General features: G+C 40.6%; 1 protein-coding gene across 1 annotated transcript; it reads right to left on the reverse strand.

The window, feature by feature from the left end:
* Positions 1-111: 111 nt before the first annotated feature.
* On the reverse strand, positions 112-21,818 carry ACTR10 (actin related protein 10). Its single transcript, XM_038406935.2, has 13 exons — positions 21,688-21,818; positions 16,399-16,471; positions 16,123-16,205; positions 12,329-12,437; positions 8,776-8,883; positions 8,274-8,341; positions 7,842-7,921; positions 7,313-7,348; positions 5,649-5,728; positions 5,486-5,559; positions 4,966-5,047; positions 2,001-2,202; positions 112-607 (listed from the first exon to the last, which is right to left on the reverse strand). Exons 1-13 carry the CDS (start codon positions 21,762-21,764, stop codon positions 426-428), a joined length of 1,254 nt encoding a protein of 417 aa, XP_038262863.1. The 5' UTR covers positions 21,765-21,818; the 3' UTR covers positions 112-425.
* Between the last annotated feature and the right edge of the window lie 1,046 nt (positions 21,819-22,864).

Genomic DNA, 22,864 nt, shown 5'->3' on the forward strand with positions numbered 1-22,864 from the left:
ATATTTAAAACAAAACAAAAACATCTAAATCCATGCCTCTTAATTTTGTATCTACTGTACATATATATATATATATATATAGAGAGAGAGAGAGAGAGAGAGAGCACGAGCGAGCAAACAACTTAGTAGTTAACAACTTGTGCCAGTTACAATATTTCCATAGAGAGAAAAGAAAAAAAAAAACAAAAACCCACAAGTACATCACCGTTGTCAAAACCAGTGTTTTGGGTTTTTTTAAATCTAAATGTAGAATTGTATCCAACTTCAATATAGTTCCAGCTAACAAGATGCTCCCAAGCCACACCTATATAATTAATTTTAAACAGTGTTACACCTGATTCCCTTACTGCAGAAGAAGCAACTTGTACAGGTCTGCTTGAAATACATGAAAGGAACCCTTGTGCAGCTGTGTTGAATTCAGATGCTTATTTCTCAGTGGAAAAAGCCCTCTTCATTAATGGTGGTGGGGCTTTGCCAACATCAAACATCATTTCCAAAGGAGGGTTATTGAGACAGCACCAGTCAGGTATACGGCCTGTCTGACTGTAATATTCCTTGGACACTGAACGGCTTCCAAGTATGTCCTGAAGAGCTCCAAAAATGGCTCCTGCATTGTAAAACAAAATTTCACATTAGTTCTCATCACACTGAATTTCTCTTTCCCCTTCTCAGTTACGGGAATCTCCCCTAACTCCTTTTCAACCCACCAAAGAAGAGACAAAAGACTGAATATACTGGGTCTAATACCTTTCCCTCTTTTATGTATTTTATTGCTTCATTCCACACCCTTCATAAGTGACTGAATAAAAGACCCATATGGGCTTTATTGCCAGTAGTTTCCTGCCAGAGGCCTTTCCCTGAAGCTATAAAACTCCAAGTGCTTCAAACAGGTACCATCAATCCCATGGGTAAATAAAATTCCCCCAGAAACTAAGCACTATGGGAAACTCCTAGCTTGGCACAACGTGCATGAGAATAAGTTTGTACTACTCGTGGAGAAAAGTAAGCCTATGCTGGTTAACTGACTTCTCTTTCTGAGGAGGAGCTGCAGAAAGGCTGATGACATTCACAATATCAAACATTTGCAGTTTTGTGGCACTCACTTTCAACCAGGCTTACATTTATTAAATTTTGTTTCTCTAAAATTCTACTCTAGTTACGTACAGAGGCTTAGTTTATTAGCTGAAACGTACATACTATAAATTCAAGAATTCTTGTCAGAAGAAATCTTTAGCCACATGGAATCGCCATGAAATGCCTCTCTTGGCCCTTCTCTTTCCCTGATTTACAATACCGCATCCAAAACCCAACATGGGGCCTGAATATTCTGTGTATATAGCAGGTATCTGGGAGTTGCGCAGTGAGTTAGCAGCCTTAGCCTAGCCCATGATTGGCAGCTTTTAAGTCAATAACTGCCTCCCACCTTTTTTTTTTTGGGGGGGGGGGGGGAAATCAGGGCCCAACTCACTCTGCGTTCAGCTCTGACCCAGGCTGCGACTGCTCCCTGGCTGGCTGGGGCTAGCACTACCAATGCAGCAATTGGAACTCGCAGCGGTCCCTGCATGCCCAGGGGAGACACTGCAGTGCCAGTTGGAGAGGAGCTATGAAAAATCTGGCCCCATAGCAAATGACACCCTTGTCCAGCAAGTTTGTGCTTTGGATGGTTACTTTGTTGGTGCCACCACACGGCATGAATAGTGTACTGCACACCTGAATCAACAATTCCTGCCTTACACACCACCGCTTCAAATTTGATGTTGCTGCTTTTCAATGATCTGCTATGTGGTGTCATTAGTGGGGCAAATCTCCCGCCCTCCAAAACTCCAGGAGGAAGCTTTGCTCTACAGGACTTTGACACGAGGCACAATAACTACAAAGAGCTCAGATGCAGTTTACACTTAGCAACGTTTCAAAGAACTATTGTCATTTGCTCCTTCCAAATCCCCTTGTAAAGCCTTGCTTTTCCCTTCATACTTCTGACTAACCCGTTTCATTCTTACCTCCCAGCCAAGCCACACAGTTGGGTTTGGCAGGTGGAGTGTGAATTCTGAAGGTCTTAGTGGCAAGTGCTTCTTTGTATTTTGGTTTATCAACCAGGTACCTAATTTCAGCCATTAATCTGTGTAGGAATCCTGGCAACATAGCAGTGCCACCAATAACTACTAAATTCTCAGCCAGCTGCTTCCTGGTGTCTATTGGGCACTGATACAAAAGAAAATTGAAAATGTTTAAATGAAGTTATATACACAGCATTCAAAACATGTCAGAAATTTCACTCCTCTCTCTTTACCAAGTGACATAGATGGGTATTTCTGTTAACATAAGCACAAAATAATATACACTATGTGCAGCAATTCATTTGTGTTTTTATAGAGGCCTGATACCCCTCTCAAGGTGTCCCATGCTGCAGTGACCCTCTCCTGTAGCAGAAGCCTGACTGACTTATCCCTCCAGAGCCATTGCTTGCTTTGGTCAGAGGGAGTCACTAGAGAACAATGTAATTTGACAGGTTTCAGAGTAGCAGTCGTGTTAGTCTTCATCCGCAAAAAGTATAGGAGTACTTGTGGCACCTTAGAGACTAACAAATTAATGGATGTAGAAGCCCTCTACACCAACATTCCACACAAAGATGGACTACAAGCCGTCAGGAACAGTATTCCCGATAATGTCACGGCTAACCTGGTGGCTGAACTTTGTGACTTTGTCCTCACTCATAACTATTTCACATTTGGGGACAATGTATACCTTCAAATCAGCGGCACTGCGATGGGTACCCGCATGGCCCCACAGGATGCCAACATTTTTATGGCTGACTTAGAACAACGCTTCCTCAGCTCTCGTCCCCTAATGCCCCTACTCTACTTGCGCTACATTGATGACATCTTCATCATCTGGACCCATGGAAAAGAAGCCCTTGAGGAATACCACCATGATTTCAACAATTTCCATCCCACCATCAACCTCAGCCTGGACCAGTCCACACAAGAGATCCACTTCCTGGACACTACGGTGCTAATAAGCGATGGTCACATAAACACCACCCTATATCGGAAACCTACTGACCGCTATTCCTACCTACATGCCTCTAGCTTTCATCCAGATCATACCACACGATCCATTGTCTACAGCCAAGCTCTACGATATAACCGCATTTGCTCCAACCCCTCAGACAGAGACAAACACCTACAAGATCTCTATCATGCATTCCTACAACTACAATACCCACCTGCTGAAGTGAAGTGAAGAAACAGATTGACAGAGCCAGAAGAGTACTCAGAAGTCACCTACTACAGGACAGGCCCAACAAAGAAAACAACAGAACGCCACTAGCCATCACCTTCAGCCCCCAACTAAAACCTCTCCAACGCATCATCAAGGATCTACAACCTATCCTGAAGGACGAGCCATCGCTCTCTCAGATCTTGGGAGACAGGCCAGTCCTTGCTTATAGACAGCCCCCCAATCTGAAGCAAATACTACTCACCAGCAACCACACACCACACAACAGAACCACTAACCCAGGAACCTATCCTTGCAACAAAGCCCGTTGCCAACTCTGTCCACATATCTATTCAGGGGATACCATCATAGGGCCTAATCATATCAGCCACACTATCAGAGGCTCGTTCACCTGCGCATCTACCAATGTGATATATGCCATCATGTGCCAGCAATGCCCCTCTGCCATGTACATTGGTCAAACTGGACAATCTCTACGTAAAAGAATAAATGGACACAAATCAGACGTCAAGAATTATAACATTCAAAAAACCAGCTGGAGAACACTTCAATCTCTCTGGTCACTCGATTACAGACCTAAGAGTGGCTATCCTTCAACAAAAAAGCTTCAAAAACAGACTCCAACGAGAGACTGCTGAATTGGAATTAATTTGCAAACTGGATACAATTAACTTAGGCTTGAATAGAGACTGGGAATGGATGAGTCATTACACAAAGTAAAACTATTTCCCCATGTTACTTCTCCCCCCCACCCCACCCCCCACTGTTCCTCAGATATTCTTGTTAACTGCTGGAAATAGCCTACCTTGCTTGTCACCATGAAAGGTTTTCCTCCTTCCCCCCCCTGCTGCTGGTGATGGCTTATCTTAAGTGATCACTCTCCTTACAGCGTGTATGATAAACCCATTGTTTCATGTTCTGTGTGTGTGTGTGTGTATATCAATCTCCCCTCTGTTTTTTCCACCAAATGCATCCGATGAAGTGAGCTGTAGCTCACAAAAGCTTATGCTCTAATAAATTTGTTCGTCTCTAAGGTGCCACAAGTACTCCTTTTCTTTTTGCGAATACAGACTAACACGGCTGCTACTCTGAAACCTAACAAATTAATGTTAGTAATGTAATTTGAACTGTCCCAATACCTCTAGGCCAAGGAGCAAGGAACCAAAAACATTGGGAATTATTTAATGGGATCAATTTTTATAACAAGCTGAGCCCTAACTTGAAATAATTGTCTTAAAACATCCAAGTTTATTGCCCTAGCAAAGAATTACTCATTTGCAAACTTTGGTTCAAACAATATATTTGTAACTGCAGAAATGCATCTTTAAAATATACCTAAAATGAGATGTAGTTTACATTTGTATTGGTCAAACCCATATTCCATATTTTTTTTTCCTAACCAGACAAAGACATTTCTTCTTATGATAAGCTATCATGCCTCAAGAGAATTTCCAAGTCCAAATAAAAGACCTTAAAAGAGTGGGGGGAGTAATAAAAATGCTGATACCTCTTGAATTATAGCATTCAAATTTCTAAGAGTATACAATATGCTGTAGTTTCTCATCTTCTCTAAGCCATTCATGAGCCTGATTCAGAGAACTCTTACCCATACACGTGGTCCATACTTATAATCAGTGAGACTGCCCAAGTGAATGACAGTTTGTAAAACCAGGCTCTATGCAAGGTCACAGCAATGGATGCAACTATTTGTACTGGTAGAGATACCTGAATAAGTGCATCCAGTATTAAAGTGGCAACTGATTTCTCTTCATTATCCTGCTCAAACACTATTTCAACAACTGAGTCTCTGTTGACAAAACAAAACAAAGCAAGGAGCATTAGCAACAAACAACAGCCTACCAGTATGGTCTCATTGTTTCCTTGTGTTCCCCCAAGTGTCTGTTTCCACCTATTGTCTTTCATCTTTCAAAAAGTTTAGAGTCTTAGTGAAACAGGGACAGTTTTTGTTACATGTTAGTACAGCACCTAGCACAATGGGGTCTTCGTGCATGACTGGGGCCTCAAGGTGGTACCACAGGCTGTTATTATATTGTGAAGTTTTAGGGACCTCAAATCACAAGATCAAAGTGCAATGGTTCATTAATGCCCCTAAACACACAAATAAGTCTTACCAGCACACAACTAAGGCATCATTTCTAATGGTTTATTTCAATATTCAGGCATCTGGGCACTACTCTAACACAACAATAAAGTAATAATGCATTTTAGATATAGTATTTCTGACCTGATTGATCCAACTACATGCAGAATCTTCTCTCCATCTAGAGGGTACTCTACATCTGGAGGTGGTGAAGGACGCTAAAACAAAACACACATATCATCTGAAAGGCAAAAAAGAGATCTCCTTCCACTTTGAAGAGGAGGAGAAACATTTACTCTCCACCTACCTCAGCACTGCCATCCATGTTAAACTTTGCTGCCTGGATTTTCAGCCCACGCTGGAGATCACTCACAAAACAAGTACGGACTTTATAAAAGAAAAAATAAAGACTTTCTTTTAGATGCCTTAACTTCCCATTACCTTGGAGTAGCTTCAACACAGCTTGTGACTTCTATCCCTTTACTTAATGTACTTGGGATCAAATTCTACATTTTTATGTATGCAAGATATTGCTACTTCCTGTGAAATACTCTGACACTACTTATCAGAACTTAGGCTCTGGTTGGGATGCAGAATTCTAAAGGAAGTAGCATTCATACCACAACTATGCTGCACTAGAGAGGATTCTCTTTTTGAGGAACTAAATAGCTAGATTTAAAGTCCATGGAGTGTTATCAACTCTGCCTTTTTGTTGCCAGAAGGTGGAAAGGATAGTGTACTGCATTTGAATCAACAATTCCAGTCTTACACGCCACCATCTCAAATCGGATGTTGCTGTTTTCTAAATGGTCTGCTATTATATGGTGGTGTTAGTGGCGCATATCTCCTGCCCTCCAAAACTCCAGAAGGAGCGGAAGAGCCAAATTCCATTTGTATCTTTATTATAACAGAAATAACCATTCCAGCAAGTAACATCTTATATCTGGTTAAAAAAAATGGTGTCAAAAAAAGACAACCAATCAGAAAGCTGCATTTGTGTCCAGAATTTTAAAAAGCCATTTCCATGAATTAATTACATGTGATAAAATATTAGCAGTGTTTAAAAGGTATGGAGCATCTTAAGATATCGAGGTGCTTGACATGTGGTCTTTCCCCCTAGTTTGGCCCAACAGGTAGATACTATTTCTGTTAAGACTGGTTAATAAGCCATAGGAAACATTTCTTAAGTTCATCAACAATTTTTATTTTCTATTAAATGAGTTTCAAAGTGCTTTGGGATGAACTGCATCTAACGTGCTATAGAGAAGTTAGTATAGTTTTGTACAGACGTATGCCCAATTTTTTGAAGTGTAAATTTATTAAGTCGATTAATATTTCATATCTGATCCAATATTCCAACACGCCTTTTACATGCTATTTTCAGTTTTGGTGAAGCTATCATATTATGTGGCAAACACAGAGCACGCCTAGCTAAATCATTTTAAGCAAGAACTAACGATCTTTTAAGTCAGAATTTCTCTGGAGTAGTGGTCTTTTTGACCAGAAGCAACAGAAAGTTGATGTTGCCAGTTTGTGGAAGTTAAGTCTGCTATTAATCAAATGTAGGGTACATACTGAGTGTTTCTATAAACAGTCATCAGAAAAAAACAGAACACAAGTATTTAAAAATGCAATACCAAATTAACTTAAACTGCTGATGGATGGATGGATACATAAAACTACCCAATATCCTTACATTGCGTTTATATGCAAAAACATAAACACTCAGCTATATCTGGACCAATACCTCACGTCTAACCTCAGAAGATGGATGCAATATGACCCGCAGAACACCTACAATATGTACAGTACTTCAAGTTCTCCTGCCGATATAAGAAATATGACAAAAGTAATTTAAAACAACAGAATCCCATAAATTTACAGTGGCAGGATACTGTAAATGTAGTGACATTGTTAAGTTGATCTCTGGGGGAAAGCACAAAATAGGGTTTCTTGAAGTAAGAGTTTTACCTTTTATATCCTCTACAATGTCTTCTGGAACTGAGCCTAAAAATAGTTAATAGTTTAGTACAGATCTTCATTAAGTAAAAACAGAACTTGCAAAATCCAACTAATAATTGAAGAAGTGTGAATTTAGTACAGAAACTGCACAACAATAACTTTAAAAGATTTGCTAGAAATAAGCAACTTTACTTTCGGGGAAGAAATCTACATGAAAAAGAGAACCTGTCTTACATTTGGAACCAATGTAACATGCTCTTCTCACATTCAAAATGTAACAGACAAAGAATATAGCACCGACTTTATTTCAAACCAGTTAACAGTGGTTTGTCATGAAAGTAACATACTAATTAATTTTATCCTGGGAGAGGAGACATGGAAGCAGCAACATGTTAAACCTGGTGGACAAACATTAATTTATTCTTTTTGATGTTAGCAGCTTGAATGGAAGCAGAGAAGGAAGCGGAATTAACCCACCTTCCCCAGTATGATTACCTAAAAAGGAACACATTTAGGTTACATCAGAAATACACCTTACCCATCACTGATGAGAGTCTTTGTCCTTTAGCTACTCCTGTGTCAACAGTGCATTGCTCCAACAACTGATTCTCCAGCTCCCTAAAATGTTGTAAATATAAATTATATATATGTAGTAAAGTATAGTTACCACCCGCTACCGAGCCTATATATTTGCACCATGCCAGCGCTATGTTATTTACTTCCTTCAGTAACACTTTCTTTTAAAGAAAGACCGAAATAAATCCAATTTCTAAACTGTTATTTCCACAGTTCCCATCATATTTCCATGGCCACTACATGTTTGCAACTTTAGAATGGGATGGTAACACAACAGAGGTTATAATACAATTTAATTATATTATAATAAAGTAATTGACTAAAGATTAATTTTCACAATCAAATGGCATAATCAAGTGACAGAATCATCTTGGATGTATAACTGTAAACTTACTTGTGAATTGCTTTTCCTCCGAGGGGAAGGGCACCCCAGCAACTCAAAACTGGGATTCCCTCATATACCTACAAGCAGCTTAGGAAATCTCACTATAGTATAACGTGTTTTCCATCTGAAGACACAGGGATTGAAGGCATTTTTCTTCCTCCTTTCCCTGCATCAGTTATAAATATTTCCAATAGTCAATTCTGTCCAGAACTCTCATTAATGTGTAGTATGTGAGGGAGAAACACAGAACTGTCAAGCAACAGAACACAGATTATGTCTGTTCCTATCCCATCCTTTGCAAAGAGCATAGGTCTAGGGATTCTCATGTAGTAAATCAGGATATTGTGATATTCTCCGCTCTAAAACAGCAAGCCAGAATACTATGATCAAAGCTAAATTGCTGGTCTCCCTATTTTTGTCTATCATATTTCAAGTCTATAATAAAATTAGCTACTTCTGGTTATAGTTTTCCTGCTGAAGATTTGATTTCTGGATTATTATTCAAGGATACAGGCAGCACAAGACTTTCTGCGTATCCACAGTCTAAAACCATAGCAGAATTAATCCCAAGCGTCAGAAGAGACATCAAGTGACTTGGGGCAAACAACACGGAAGGAACCTATAATGAAACCAAAATGATAAATAAATTCAGTGCAAGAAAACTTGAAGTTTTATAATTTTCACTGCCCCCCAATTAAATATAAAAACCAAAGTCTGAACAATCAAGTACTGAACGGCCTAGTCTTAATTCAGGATTTAATCTAATATGATGATGACCAACTAAATACAGAAGCATACTCAAATTCATTCCCAACATCGCTACACGATGTCCACATATATGCTTAACAACACTGAATAGTAAGAGGATTGTAAGAAAAACAAGTACTGTGTATGGAACATAGCTTAGGTCAAGTCACAATTGACTACAGAAGGCCAAACATAGCTCTTCATAACATGCTGCGAAGACACGAAGAGGTGAACAAAGGAGACAAAAACTCATACAAGTTTTGATGCGTGGCCAGTGGGATCATGCTCTCCGCTGTACAAACACTGATTAAAAGCCAGTACTAGGAAGTGTTGTTCTCAGAGCAAATCAACAGCTCTTTTGGCCACAAAGATCACATTGCAATACAGGTAAGAAAGAGGGAACTCTAAAAGGAAATGTGGAAGAAGCAGCTCAGACCATATAGCTAGATGAGAGCCCCAGTCTTGCCCTAGATATCTCGCTCTCAGGGTGGTGACAACCCCTTCAGCAAATACCCTCCCCCGAACTCTGGGGAAAGAGAAAAGTAATTCCATAAAGCTTTTATTTACTGGCAACAGTACAGCGTAATTAGAACACAAGATAACTATTTAGAAATGCTGACCTTGTATCAAGTGTCACATGTATTTGGAACACCACTAATGGTGGCCCTACACACGAGGCTCACTTTACGTGGCTACCAGCAGGTTTGTTATCATAGAACCAGGCCTCAAAACCAAAGTACGAACCTCTCCCTGTCACCAATCATTTTGGATAATGTTTAAAGCAGCTCTGTGCTAAGTTCATTATCTGTCATCCTCACATTGCAAAGTAATCAAAAATGAAAGGCATTTCTCTCTCCTATTTTTTAACTTTCTGTAAACGGATTAGAAAATCCACTCACACTGCTCATCAAATTTAAGGCGAAAAAAAAGATTAAGTATACCAGGAAGGATTTATACAGAAATGTAATCTCTGACGGTTTAAAATTAGTTATAAAATTAGTCTGAGGAGGCAAACTACTTATTTGCATAGTCTTTACCAAAAAATCATAGCCACCTGACCTATTTGAACTGGAAGTTTATGGCCTCATCTTGCAAGACGTTTTCCATTGACACTAGGATAAAAATTAGATTCTGATCTAACAAAAAGATTGGTTATATGAAGGACATAAATATCAGAGAAGTTCTTATTTAAGTGAGTACAGCCAGAGTTTAGGTCACGTGCTAGACAAAGATATTGGCTTTTACCGTAAGACTTTATCAAAACTTGTGTTGAGAGAGAGCACTAAGAACTGTTTAAATATAGACTCAGGTTTCTGGCAGCACTCAGTGGGGATTATTGGTCCTGTCAAAAATGAGATTATGTGAGCTATTTTTTGCCAAGCACAAGTGAAAAAAAAAAAACCTATAGGTAATTGTTGCTAATATATGCTATTTAAATAACTGCTATTTAAATGAGTCAGGAAAAAATCCCACTGGTCTCAATCTCTCTGTCTTCCTCTTTTCACTTTCATTCTTTTCCTTTTATCCCCACTCCTTTGTCCATTACCACAAGTGCCAAGTAAAGCACTGGCCACTAGCACTATTGCTAACATCCTATTTAATTATTCTACATATCCTACATGACAGATGGTATTCACCCAAGAATTCTAAAGGCACTCATATATGATATTGCAGAACTACTAACTGTGGTATGTAACCTACTGCTTAAATCAACCTCTGTACCAGATGAATGTTGGATAGCTAATGTAACACCGATTTTTATAAGAGGCTCCAGAGGTGATCCTGGCAATTACAGGCTCGCAAGCCTAACTTCAGTACCAGACAAATTGGCTGAAAATATAGTAAAGAACAGAATTGTCAGACACACAGATGAACAAGATATGTTGGGGAAGAATCAACATGAACAGGGAAATCATGTTTCACCAATCTATTAGAATTCTTTGAGGGTAGTCAACAAACATATGAATAAGGGTGATCCAGTGGATATAGCGTATTTGGACTTTCAGAAAGTCATTGTCAAGGTCCCACACCAAAGGCGCTTAAGCAAAGTAAGCAGTTATGGGATAAGAGGGAAGGTCCTCTCATGGATCAGTAACTGGTTACAAGACAGGAAACAAAGCGTAGGAATAAATGTTTTTACAGTTGAGAGCAGTAAATAGTGGGGTCCTCCAAGGATCCGTACTGGGGCCAGCATTGTTCAATATATTCATAAAGGATCTGGAAAATGTGGTAAACAATGATGTGGCAAAGTTTGCAGGGGATATAAAATTATTCAAGACAGCTAAGTCCAAAGCTGACTGTGAGGAGTTACAAAGGGAATTTCACTAAATGAGGTGACTGGACAACAAAATGGCCAATTAAATTGAATGTTGATAAATACAAAGTCATTCACAATGGAAAACATAACCCTAACTATACATACAAAACAATGGGGTCTAAATTAGCAATTGCCACTCAAAAGAGAGATCTTGGAGTCATTGTGGATAGTTCTCTGAAAACAGCTTTTTTTATTGCTGCTGCACAGTGAGCAGATAACAAAATGTTGGGAACCATTAGGAAAGGGATAGATAATAAGACAGAAAATATAATAATGCCATTACATAAATCCATGGTATGCCAAAACCTTGAACAGTGTGTGCAGTTCTGGTTGCCCCTTCTTAAAAAAGATAGGTTAGAACTGGAAAACGTACAGAGAAAGGCAACAAAAATGATTAGGGGCATGGAACAGCTCTCATACGAGGAAAGATTAAAAAAGACTGGGAATGTTCAGTTTGGAAAATAGACAACTAAAGGGGGATATGATAGAAATCTATAAAATCATGAATGGTGTGGAGAAAGTGAATAAGAGTTATTTACCCTTTCACATAATACAAGTACGAGGGGTCACCCAATGAAATTAATAGGCAGCACATTTAAAACAAGCATAAGTATGTATTTCTTCACACAACACACAGTCAACCTGTGGAAATGATTGCCAAGGGATGTTGTGAAGACCGAAAGTACAACTGGGTTCAAACAAGAATAAGATAAGTTAATGGATGATAGGTCATCAATGGATATTAGCCAAGAAGGTCAGGGACGCAACCCCATGATATGAGTGTTCCTAAACCTCTGACTGACAGAAGCTGGGACTGGACGACTGGGGATGGATCACTTGATAAATTCCCCTGTTCTCTTCATTCCTTCTAAAACAGCTGGCACTGGCCACTATCAGAAGACAGGATACTGGGCTAGATGAACCACTGTCTGACACAATATGCCCATTATTATGTAATCAATTAAGACAATGAATGCCAATAGCTATGTAATACACATACCTCAAAATACTTGAAAAGAACTCTAGTGAGTGTCTCTCTGAAGTGTGAGGGGCATAGCACAGATTCCACTATTACAACGCGGCGATCTCTGGGATTCACCAGCAGATGTCTGGAAAACAGCACATATATTTGTAAAGAAGCATAAATTGAGACTAGTATGTTAAATTTAAGCGTCTCTTATGGGACCTGATATGTTCCTTCAAGTTTTTTAACTACTTCTTTTGAAAGTTAATTCAGTCAAAATCATAATAAATAATAACGTGCACTCAGATAGCACCTGCCACCACACATCTCAATGCATCTTACAAGGAAGCTTAACAACACTCTGGGAGGTAGAGATTATTCCAGATTTACAGATTAGGAAACGGCGGTGCAGGCCAAGGTTACAGTCTTGTCTACAAACGGATTATGTACTTCTAAGTGTATTGGTCTGTGTGCAGGCCATCCCTCAGTGACTTGTCCAATGCCATGGTGCATTTGTAGAAGACCTAAGAATATGACCCAGATCTCCTGACCCACAGTCCTGTGCTTCAACCTCTAGCCCATCATCCCTCAAAAAGTTAGAAGAAAAAGGGGAACAATTTGCATTTTCTCAAAACGATAATAAAACCATCTTCTAGTTGCAGAAGAACGTGTCCCCAGCATTGTTAGGATATAGATATTCAGGCCTGTCTGCAAAGGCCTATACTCTAAGAATTTCGGTGTATTCTTATCACTTAGCTAGTTCTAGAAGTATAAAAGAAAGAATCAAAATCACTGTCTGCCGGTGTAAGGTCCTTCTCTTACTGTGATAGTCCGAGGCCCTGTGCTTAGGCTAAGATCTTTGGCTAAGCAGCAGAGGCAGCCATAAGCTGGGAAGCGACCGGTCACCTCCTCACATTCCAAACTAGTCACACTGAAATCAGGTGCTATTGGGCTGTTAGGATACAATCCTGTCCTGATTGTGCCTATCACCTCCAGAGAAAGAGAAATGCCTAGAAAATGTAAAAGAAAACTTAGTTTGATAGCATCCTGTCTGGCAAGAACTCACTTATCAATAGCTGGGATGTGAAATCCTCACTTCTGTATTGTTTTGTCATAGAATCATAGAATATCAGGGTTGGAAGGGACCCCAGAAGGTCATCTAGTCCAACCCCCTGCTCAAAGCAGGACCAAGTCCCAGTTAAATCATCCCAGCTAGGGCTTTGTCAAGCCTGACCTTAAAAACCTCTAAGGAAGGAGATTCTACCACCTCCCTAGGTAACGCATTCCAGTGTTTCACCACCCTCTTAGTGAAAAAGTTTTTCCTAATATCCAATCTAAACCTCCCCCATTGCAACTTGAGACCATTACTCCTCGTTCTGTCATCTGCTACCATTGAGAACAGTCTAGAGCCATCCTCTTTGAAACCCCCTTTCAGGTGGTTGAAAGCAGCTATCAAATCCCCCCTCATTCTTCTCTTCTGCAGACTAAACAATCCCAGCTCCCTCAGCCTCTCCTCATAAGTCATGTGCTCTAGACCCCTAATCATTTTCGTTGCCCTTCGTTGTACTCTTTCCAATTTATCCACATCCTTCCTGTAGTGTGGGGCCCAAAACTGGACACAGTACTCCAGATGAGGCCTCACCAGTGTCGAATAGAGGGGAACGATCACGTCCCTCGATCTGCTCGCTATGCCCCTACTTATACAACCCAAAATGCCATTGGCCTTCTTGGCAACAAGGGCACACTGCTGACTCATATCCAGCTTCTCGTCCACTGTCACCCCTAGGTCCTTTTTCGCAGAACTGCTGCCGAGCCATTCGGTCCCTAGTCTGTAGCGGTGCATTGGATTCTTCCATCCTAAGTGCAGGACCCTGCATTTATCCTTATTGAACCTCATTAGATTTCTTTTGGCCCAATCCTCCAATTTGTCTAGGTCCTTCTGTATCCTATCCCTCCCCTCCAGCGTATCTACCACTCCTCCCAGTTTAGTATCATCCGCAAATTTGCTGAGAGTGCAATCCACACCATCCTCCAGATCATTTATGAAGATATTGAACAAAACGGGCCCCAGGACCGACCCCTGGGGCACTCCACTTGACACCGGCTGCCAACTAGACATGGAGCCATTGATCACTACCCGTTGAGCCCGACAATCTAGCCAGCTTTCTACCCACCTTATAGTGCATTCATCCAGCCCATACTTCCTTAACTTGCTGACAAGAATGCTGTGGGAGACCGTGTCAAAAGCTTTGCTAAAGTCAAGAAACAATACATCCACTGCTTTCCCTTCATCCACAGAACCAGTAATCTCATCATAAAAGGCGATTAGATTAGTCAGGCATGACCTTCCCTTGGTGAATCCATGCTGACTGTTCCTGATCACTTTCCTCTCCTCTAAGTGCTTCAGGATTGATTCTTTGAGGACCTGCTCCATGATTTTTCCAGGGACTGAGGTGAGGCTGACCGGCCTGTAGTTCCCAGGATCCTCCTTCTTCCCTTTTTTAAAGATGGGCACTACATTAGCCTTTTTCCAGTCATCCGGGACTTCCCCCGTTCGTCATTATAGTTCCCACTTTGCTATTGTTTGTCTGTATAATCTCTGTCTGGTTCTGTGATTGTTCCTGGCTGCTGTACAATTAATTTTGCTGGGTGTAAACTAATTAAGGTGGTGGGATATAATTGGTTACATAAGCATGTTACAATATGTTAGGATCGGTTAGTTAGATTTCAGGAAAATGATTGGTTAAGGTATAGCTAAGCAGAATATATAAGTTTTAATATATAGTCTGCAGTCAATCAGGAAGTGGGTGGGTGGGTCTGTGTGGGGGAAATGGGAGCAGGGAATGGGGGTGGGGAAATTGGAATCATGTTTTGCTAAAGGGGGAAATGGGGAAAGGGACACAGGTAAGCCTCTGTGGTGTCAGAGCTGGGAAGGGGGACACTAAGGAAGGAAACTGGAATCATGCTTGCTGGAAGTTCACCCCAATAAACATCGAATTGTTTGCACCTTTGGACTTCGGGTATTGTTGCTCTCTCTTCATGTGAGAAGGACCAGGGAAGTAAGTGGGTGAAGGAATAAGCCCCCTAACAAGCATGCCAAAGACTTTGGATCAGAAACAGAACAGCACTGGTAGAGGACAGAAAGAAAACCAATAATGCTTGAGGGAGTGAGGCAGTGAAGTCCAGTAACAAAAGTAATGTCTGCCCATAACAGGTGTCAAGTCATTCTGTATGTGGATGTGAGTGGGACATGAGAGTACCAAATCTAAGTTCATGAGGACATTTATACCAAGGGGAAGGAATGTTCTATTCAAGTAAAATAAATAAATAAATAAATAAATCTACAGATTTCAGTGATCCCATCAGGCAAATTATAAATCTCAGATTTTGAACATTTGGATCCAGACTTCCAAGCCCTTGTTCACATCAGGTCTGGTTTTTCCATTTACCTCAATGGGCTTTGAAGTCCTATGAGCACCCCACTGAAATCAGTGCAACTCAACAGAAGAACAATAATTTTCAGGCTCAAGCAATTTGTGATTATGTCACAATTAAATGGTTGCTTTATTTATTTAGATGTTTTTAAACAATAAGATACATATCCAAGGCTCTAGGTGCTTATCACACATTCACAACACAATTCAAATTTTAGCAGCATTAAATAAGTGTTTCAGCAAGAGCTCAGCCAGCCAGCCGTCTCCTTCCCATCCTTTTATCATTCAGGAAACATAACATCAGCCTTCTCCAGAACCCCTATAAAAACAGACATCTTTTGCAACATGCTCAAACAAAAGCAGCTAATCAGATAAAAATATCCCAGTGCCTCTTACCTGAAATACAGCATGTGAATAAATTCCTTCAGATATGAATACAACTCTTCTGTATTAATATTATACTGAACGACTTTGATAGGCTGCAAAAATAAAAATTTATATTAAAATATCTATAGCTAGTAAACAATTCAAAAGATATTGATTTTAAGAAGCATCATTTTCCATTGTTTGATTTATTAACGTACATAACAAAATTATCCTACAAATTATTTTACTTGAATCAATTTTCAAATTTTTTTTCTTTAAAACTTGTCATCAATTTTAATGTGTTACCTTAGGAATGTCAGGTTTCTTTATTTCACTAGGAATAATGCATCTTGGTCCTGTTTCTCCTGCAAAACCACATCTAAAGAAAAATATTTAAAGTTAACTAATTACATATATGTATTTCACATTTAAAAACTGCCAAGAAATTAATGATCTGGTATTTCAAATAGTAAAAGTGTATTTGATAATCAAAACAATGTAATCTGTACAATTTTTTTTAAAGTCCATAGAGGCGTTTTATGTATGATTTACTAGGGCCATGTCTACACTGCAGACTTCTGCCAGCATAGCTAGGTTAGCTAGTGGGGTCAAGGGGTGTGATCCCCGAGTAACATAGCTGTGCTTGCAAAGGACATAGTGTAGATGCTACACTTTTACTGGTATAGCTTGTAGGGGTTGGTTTTAATATACTGGTACAAAGCACAGCATCACCAGTATAGCTGTGTACACACTAGGAGCGCTTTGCCAGTATAGTATACTGGTATTCTTATATTGGTAGAGCGCTCATAGAGTAGACTCAGCCAATGTAGCGAGTTCAAATTAGCAGGATTCCAAGCCAAGATTTAGAATAGCTAGTCAAGTTAACTTTTCATAAACAGGTCATATACAAAAGGACAGCAAATTCTAAAGATTAAACAGAAAAAATAGATACCCTAAGGATGAGGTTTTAGAAGTTCCCAATTCTTTACATTTCTTTTGTCTCTTTTGAAATAAATATTAGAAGTTCAAGCACAATTTGGTAGAAAGCCTATCCATGATTTCAGAATTTAATGTTTTTAAAGTAAAGAGGTCAATAAATATATTTTATCTTGATATTCTGATACCATGAATGCATTAACAATTTCCTTCTATCAGTTTCTTGAATGGGGACTATTCTAGAGAAAAATGGCCAGACTGAGAATATCAGTATTTATACATATGTAGAGGATTTAACAAATCCTTACTATAGTGTTATTTTGATTATATATTTAAACCCCAATACTGCAATCAAATCCACACCACAGACTCTTGCACCTGCAAGGATCTGATTGCAGAACTAGGGCCTTAATTTTTAATAATCATATACTGTCATGTGGAAATCAGCACCATCTGATCAAAAGATCGGTGTGATTAAGGTCACAATCCTACAACTGCCTCCACATGGGAGCTCATGCTCCGGCACGGAGCCCCAGTGATAGTCCATCCAAGCATCTGGCAACATAGAGGCAGGTGAAAAATTGGGCCTAATGTAGTACAGCCACAAATGTGACATAAATGTAAACAAATGACTCTGTTGCAGTTATAGGGTTCAATGTCGCAAACATTGCAGGAATAAAAATTACTCCTCCAAGTAGGTCCACTGAAACCAATGGAACTACTCATGTTAATAATATAGTCACTTGCTTAACAGTTCGCAAGATCAAGCCCATAGTTATCTTCTTATTTTAAACTGAATACTGTGCAAGCAGAAGACACTAGCATAAAAAAGAAAGGATCTGGAATTTGGCACTGATAATATAAAAAAGGACACTTTTGGGTGGGAGACAGAAGGGGGTATAAATAGTTTCACATTGCAGGTATCAGACATTTTCTTTTGTAAACTGGTCTAAGAATCATTCAACTTTCACATTTTGATTTTTCTTAGTTATGAAGTGAAAGGTAAAGCTTACATTTAGGCTTTATTTAGACTAGAGAAAAAAGATGCGTGTGTATTTTTAATCAAGTTAGTTAACACAATTTGTCTACAATAGGTGCTAAGGGGTGTTTCAAATCATGTTAGTTAGGTTTGATCAAAAAGGAAAAATAAAACCTAGTATATAGAAGGCTTCAAATAAAAATCTCTAAAGATATGAAGAAAGTTTCTCAATATATTAATTTCAAAATGAATCAGACATCACATTTGAAAACTAAATTAATTGAGTAATGACCACTTTCAATTGAAACTGTTCACTATTTAGAATAGCAGGGACTGTTGAAACAACTGAATACACTTTACTATCCAAGCTAATGACTACAGGCACAACTTTTCTCCCTTTGAAGTCACCGGAAATTTCACCATTGACTTCAGTAGGAGCAGGATAGGGTATGGGGATAATGATATTAGCCTCCGTTGTAAAGTGCTTTGAGATCTGCTATATAAGAGCTAGATAGTAGGACTGGTAATTTTTATATATTGAATCCTGAAAGACGCAGCCAAATTTAGTTCAGAACCTCAAGAACAGACTTCATGGATTAGTCCAACTGCCTGAACTGGTCTCGTCTACTAAAACTAATCAGCTTAGTTTTACTAAAGCATAAACTCACATATAATAGGTATTTGATGAAAGAAAGCATGCTTTACATAATAAATTCTAAGGTGTTTGTGTCAAAATATTTTACAACGGTATCTTCAAGTGACTCTGTTCTCAGTTTAGCCATAATCCTGCAAGCTATTTTACATGGTTTGACAGCTGAATGCACACACAGCCCCACTGACTCAGGGTTCAGATGCTCAGTTTACAGACTCTGGAGCTTCTAAAAGAAACATCTTTGTGCCATAATTATTCAAGCCTCACTCCCAAGCATGTTCTGTGAAGTGCTGAGTGGCCTCACCTTGGGAATTCATAGAATCATAGAATATCAGGGTTGGAAGGGACCCCAGAAGGTCATCTAGTCCAACCCCCTGCTCAAAGCAGGACCAAGTCCCAGTTAAATCATCCCAGCCAGGGCTTTGTCAAGCCTGACCTTAAAAACCTCTAAGGAAGGAGATTCTACCACCTCCCTAGGTAACGCATTCCAGTGTTTCACCACCCTCTTAGTGAAAAAGTTTTTCCTAATATCCAATCTAAACCTCCCCCATTGCAACTTGAGACCATTACTCCTCGTTCTGTCATCTGCTACCATTGAGAACAGTCTAGAGCCATCCTCTTTGAAACCCCCTTTCAGGTAGTTGAAAGCAGCTATCAAATCCCCCCTCATTCTTCTCTTCTGCAGACTAAACAATCCCAGCTCCCTCAGCCTCTCCTCATAAGTCATGTAGCCTCTCCTCATAAGTCATGTCAGACTCAGACTCAGACTCAGGCTTGAGCACCTCATAGGCCTGAGCTCTTAAAAACATGGATTAAACCAGGGGTCGGCAACCTTTCAGAAGTGGTGTGCCGAGTCTTCATTTATTCACTCTAATTTAATTTTCGCTGAGGCTGCGTGCGCATTCAACTCTCAAACCATGTATTATTTGCCAGTAATACATTTTAATGTTTTTAGAAGATCTCTTTCTATAAGTCTATAATATATAACTAAATCATTGTTGTATGTAAAATAAATAAGGTTTTTAAAATGTTTAAGAAGCTTAATTTAAAATTAAATTAAAATGCAGATCCCCCGGACTGGTGGCCAGGACCCAGGCAGTGTGAGTGCCACTGAAAATCAGCTTGCGTGCCGCCTTTGGCACGCATGCCATAGGTTGCCTATCCCTGGATTAAACTATAATTCCAAGTTAACATACAATGTTTTATTTTACAAACACAGATTCAATATCGAAGTCCAACCCCACAACCAGAGCTATTAGGTTGTATTCAACACTTTAAGGGGCAATTGCCATGGCACTTGGGTACTATAAGTAAATAGAAACTAAGGCCCCGGTCCTGCAAACACTTATGCATGTGCATAACTTTACTCATGCAAGTAGCCCCACTGACTTCTCACATAACACAAGAACTAGAGGTTACCTGATGAAATGAACAGGCAGCAGGTTTCAAACAAACAACAAAATATTTCTTCATACAATACACAGTCAACCTGTGGAACTTGTTGCCATGGAAACTTGTAAAGCCAAAAGTTTAACTAGGTTCAGAAACGAACTAGATAAATTCATGGAGGACAGGTCTATCAATGGCTATTAGCCAAGATGGTCAGGAATGCAAACTTGTGCTCCGGGTGTACCTAAACCTCTGACTGCCAGAAGCATCTGGCATTGGCCACTGTCGGAGACAGGATACTGAGATAGATGGACCATTGGTCTGTCCCAGTATGGCTGACCTTATATTCTCAAATAAGGGTTGGCAAGTTCAGGCCAGCACTGTGTATTGCCTCCTTTAATCTCTCAAATCATGCTCAAAACAATCCTACTGTTCACATACACATGACTAATTAAAGAGACAATGCTGGGTAGCTTATGTCCAAAACTGAACTCTAAACAGTTAGAAAAGTTTTACACCATTATTAACAGCAATGTTTAAAGATATTTATTGTTCAAATCCAAACTTTCACCTATAATATATGCAACCCAAACATCACGGTATCATAGTGCTAGTGCAGGAGAGCCAGATGAAGTGAGCTGTAGCTCACGAAAGCTTATGCTCTAATAAATTTGTTAGTCTCTAAGGTGCCAAAAGTCCTCCTTTTCTTTTTGCGAATACAGACTAACACGGCTGCTACTCTGAAACCTGAGTAGTTTATTATCACTATCCAAGGTACGCCTAATAGAACAAGTAAACAATGGCAAAGCATGTGTAATATTTTGTTTAAATTTTAATAATTTAAAGTGTTATTAACAATCAAGGGGTGGAATTTTTTCTTATATAAATTATTTTTAAATCTGACAAGATCTGTTTAATAAATTAAACATCCCCTGGAATCAGAAGAGATAGAGGGTGGGGGTGGAAGAAAAATCAGGATGTGGAACTGCAATTAACACTAAAAGATCGTTCGGCATCTGGATTAGGAGTAATGACGTCATTATTTGTACAGGTATTTAGAGAAACAAGGCGGATGCGGTAATATCTTTTATTGGGCCAACCTGTGTTGGTGAAAGAGACAAACTTTCAAATTTACGGAAAGCTCTTTCAGGCCCCATTCACAGAGTCAGCTATTTTAAGCCCAGAAAGGACCATTAAGATCATCTAGACCGATCTTCTACATAGCACAGGCCAAAGAACCTCTCCCGTCGATTTCGGCATCAAGCCCATCACTTGAGCGTGTGCTACTGCATCTCTCTCTCTCCGAGACATCCAGCCTTAAGGCAGGGTCAAGACGTTCATCGCCACGGTACGCGAGTGCCAGGCCGCAGGGCAGGGCTGTTGCGCCTCCTTTGCGATGGTGACAGACCAGTCGGGCGCCGGTCAGGGCTGGGCCCGGCCTGACGCGTGGTGGGGACACAGCGCTCAGAGGGCAGGAAATGGTGGACACATCCCCGCCCGCGCTGCCTTCACTAGATGCCGGGGAGACAGGGGCGGCCCCCACCTGCACCCCTTACATGGGCATCGTGTGTGTGTGGGGGGGAGGGGGAGTCAGCCCGCAGCGAGACCCGGGACCGCCGCAGCCAGCCGGGCCACTCACTTGGTGAAAGATTCTCCCAGGTCTATCACCACCGCCGTCTTCTCCCCGCCGCTCCCCAGGCCCTCGTACAGCGGCATCGCCACCGGCCGCAGAGAGCAGCGCCCGGCCGCCACCCCAACAAAGGGGCCTTCCTCACTGACCGGCGCAGGCCCCGCGGGCAGCGGGGGCCTTCTACACAGGCTGGCGCAGATCAAGGCTGCCCCCGATCATGCCTGTTCTCAGGTTTAATCCCTTTCTCGGGGCTTGACACTTTCAGCGGGAGCTAAGGTCATTCTGCTCGTCCCCTTCTTCCTTCCCGGCGCTAGAAACTGTACGGCTCTGGCCTGAGCTGTTTTCAGGCACGCAGTAGTCACCTTACCAGGGGCTATGTGTAGGGATGGGGGAAAGGCGGACAGAGAGAGCAAGAGATGGCTTTGGGGAAGGGTGCTGGGGGTGAAAGAGAGAGAGGGCCCTTGCAGGAGGGGATGACGAGGGGGGGTGCTGGGGATGAAGGATGGAGAGGTCCCTGGGGGAAAGTGATGGAGGATGGCTGTTTTGAGGACTAAGACCCAAGCAGGAGAGAGGGGGGTGATGGTGATTCATGGGGTGAGAGATTGTGTTTGGAGACTGGAGTACAGGGTCCTGTTAACCTCCTTTGTCCCCGCCCCTACAGTGGGGTAGAGAGAGGACAGAGAGGGATGATCCGGGTTGAAGAGCTTTGATTTGATTTGATAGTAATAAACGGGGTGGGGGAGTCAGTGTGCTAGTGGTCAGAGCATGAGACTGGAAGTCAGGACTCCTGAACGCTGTTATTCCTGGCCCTCACTCTGGGATCTTGGGAATGTTTCACTTTCCTATTTAGCATTCAGGAAGAGTTGTTGAGCTTAATTAACGTAAGCAGCATGTTTTGAAAGCTCAGGTGAAAGGTGCTATATAAACACAAAGCATTGTATATATGCAAATGCAACTCCCATTTCAACCTTATAGGATGAAAATAGAAATAGTGTTGCCAGTTCTTACAATTTTACCACAAGTCTTGGACTGTTTGATGTTTTTCAACCCTGGAATCCTGTGATTATATGAAACTTTAAACTTTCATTTTTAAAAAAAGTAAAAACTAAGTTTCCGTCCCTCACAGTTGTAGAGAAAAGCATGAAAATGTGAACCCTCCGTGCTCAAAACTCAGAAAGCAAATTGT

The sequence above is a fragment of the Dermochelys coriacea genome, chromosome 6 (assembly GCF_009764565.3).
Source record: "Dermochelys coriacea isolate rDerCor1 chromosome 6, rDerCor1.pri.v4, whole genome shotgun sequence".
Lineage (NCBI taxonomy): Eukaryota > Metazoa > Chordata > Testudines > Dermochelyidae > Dermochelys > Dermochelys coriacea.

What these genes read in the sequence shown, in the direction of transcription:
- ACTR10 (XM_038406935.2), bottom strand. Translation starts at nt 21,764, where the DNA reads ATGCCGCTGTACGAGGGCCTGGGGAGCGGCGGGGAGAAGACGGCGGTG. An exon ending in AGAAACCTGACATTCCTAAG is followed by an intron (nt 16,206 to 16,398) that starts GTAACACATTAA and finishes TTATTTTTGCAG; the next exon opens with CCTATCAAAGTCGTTCAGTA. An exon ending in ATTCACATGCTGTATTTCAG is followed by an intron (nt 12,438 to 16,122) that starts GTAAGAGGCACT and finishes GCTGTTTTCCAG; the next exon opens with ACATCTGCTGGTGAATCCCA.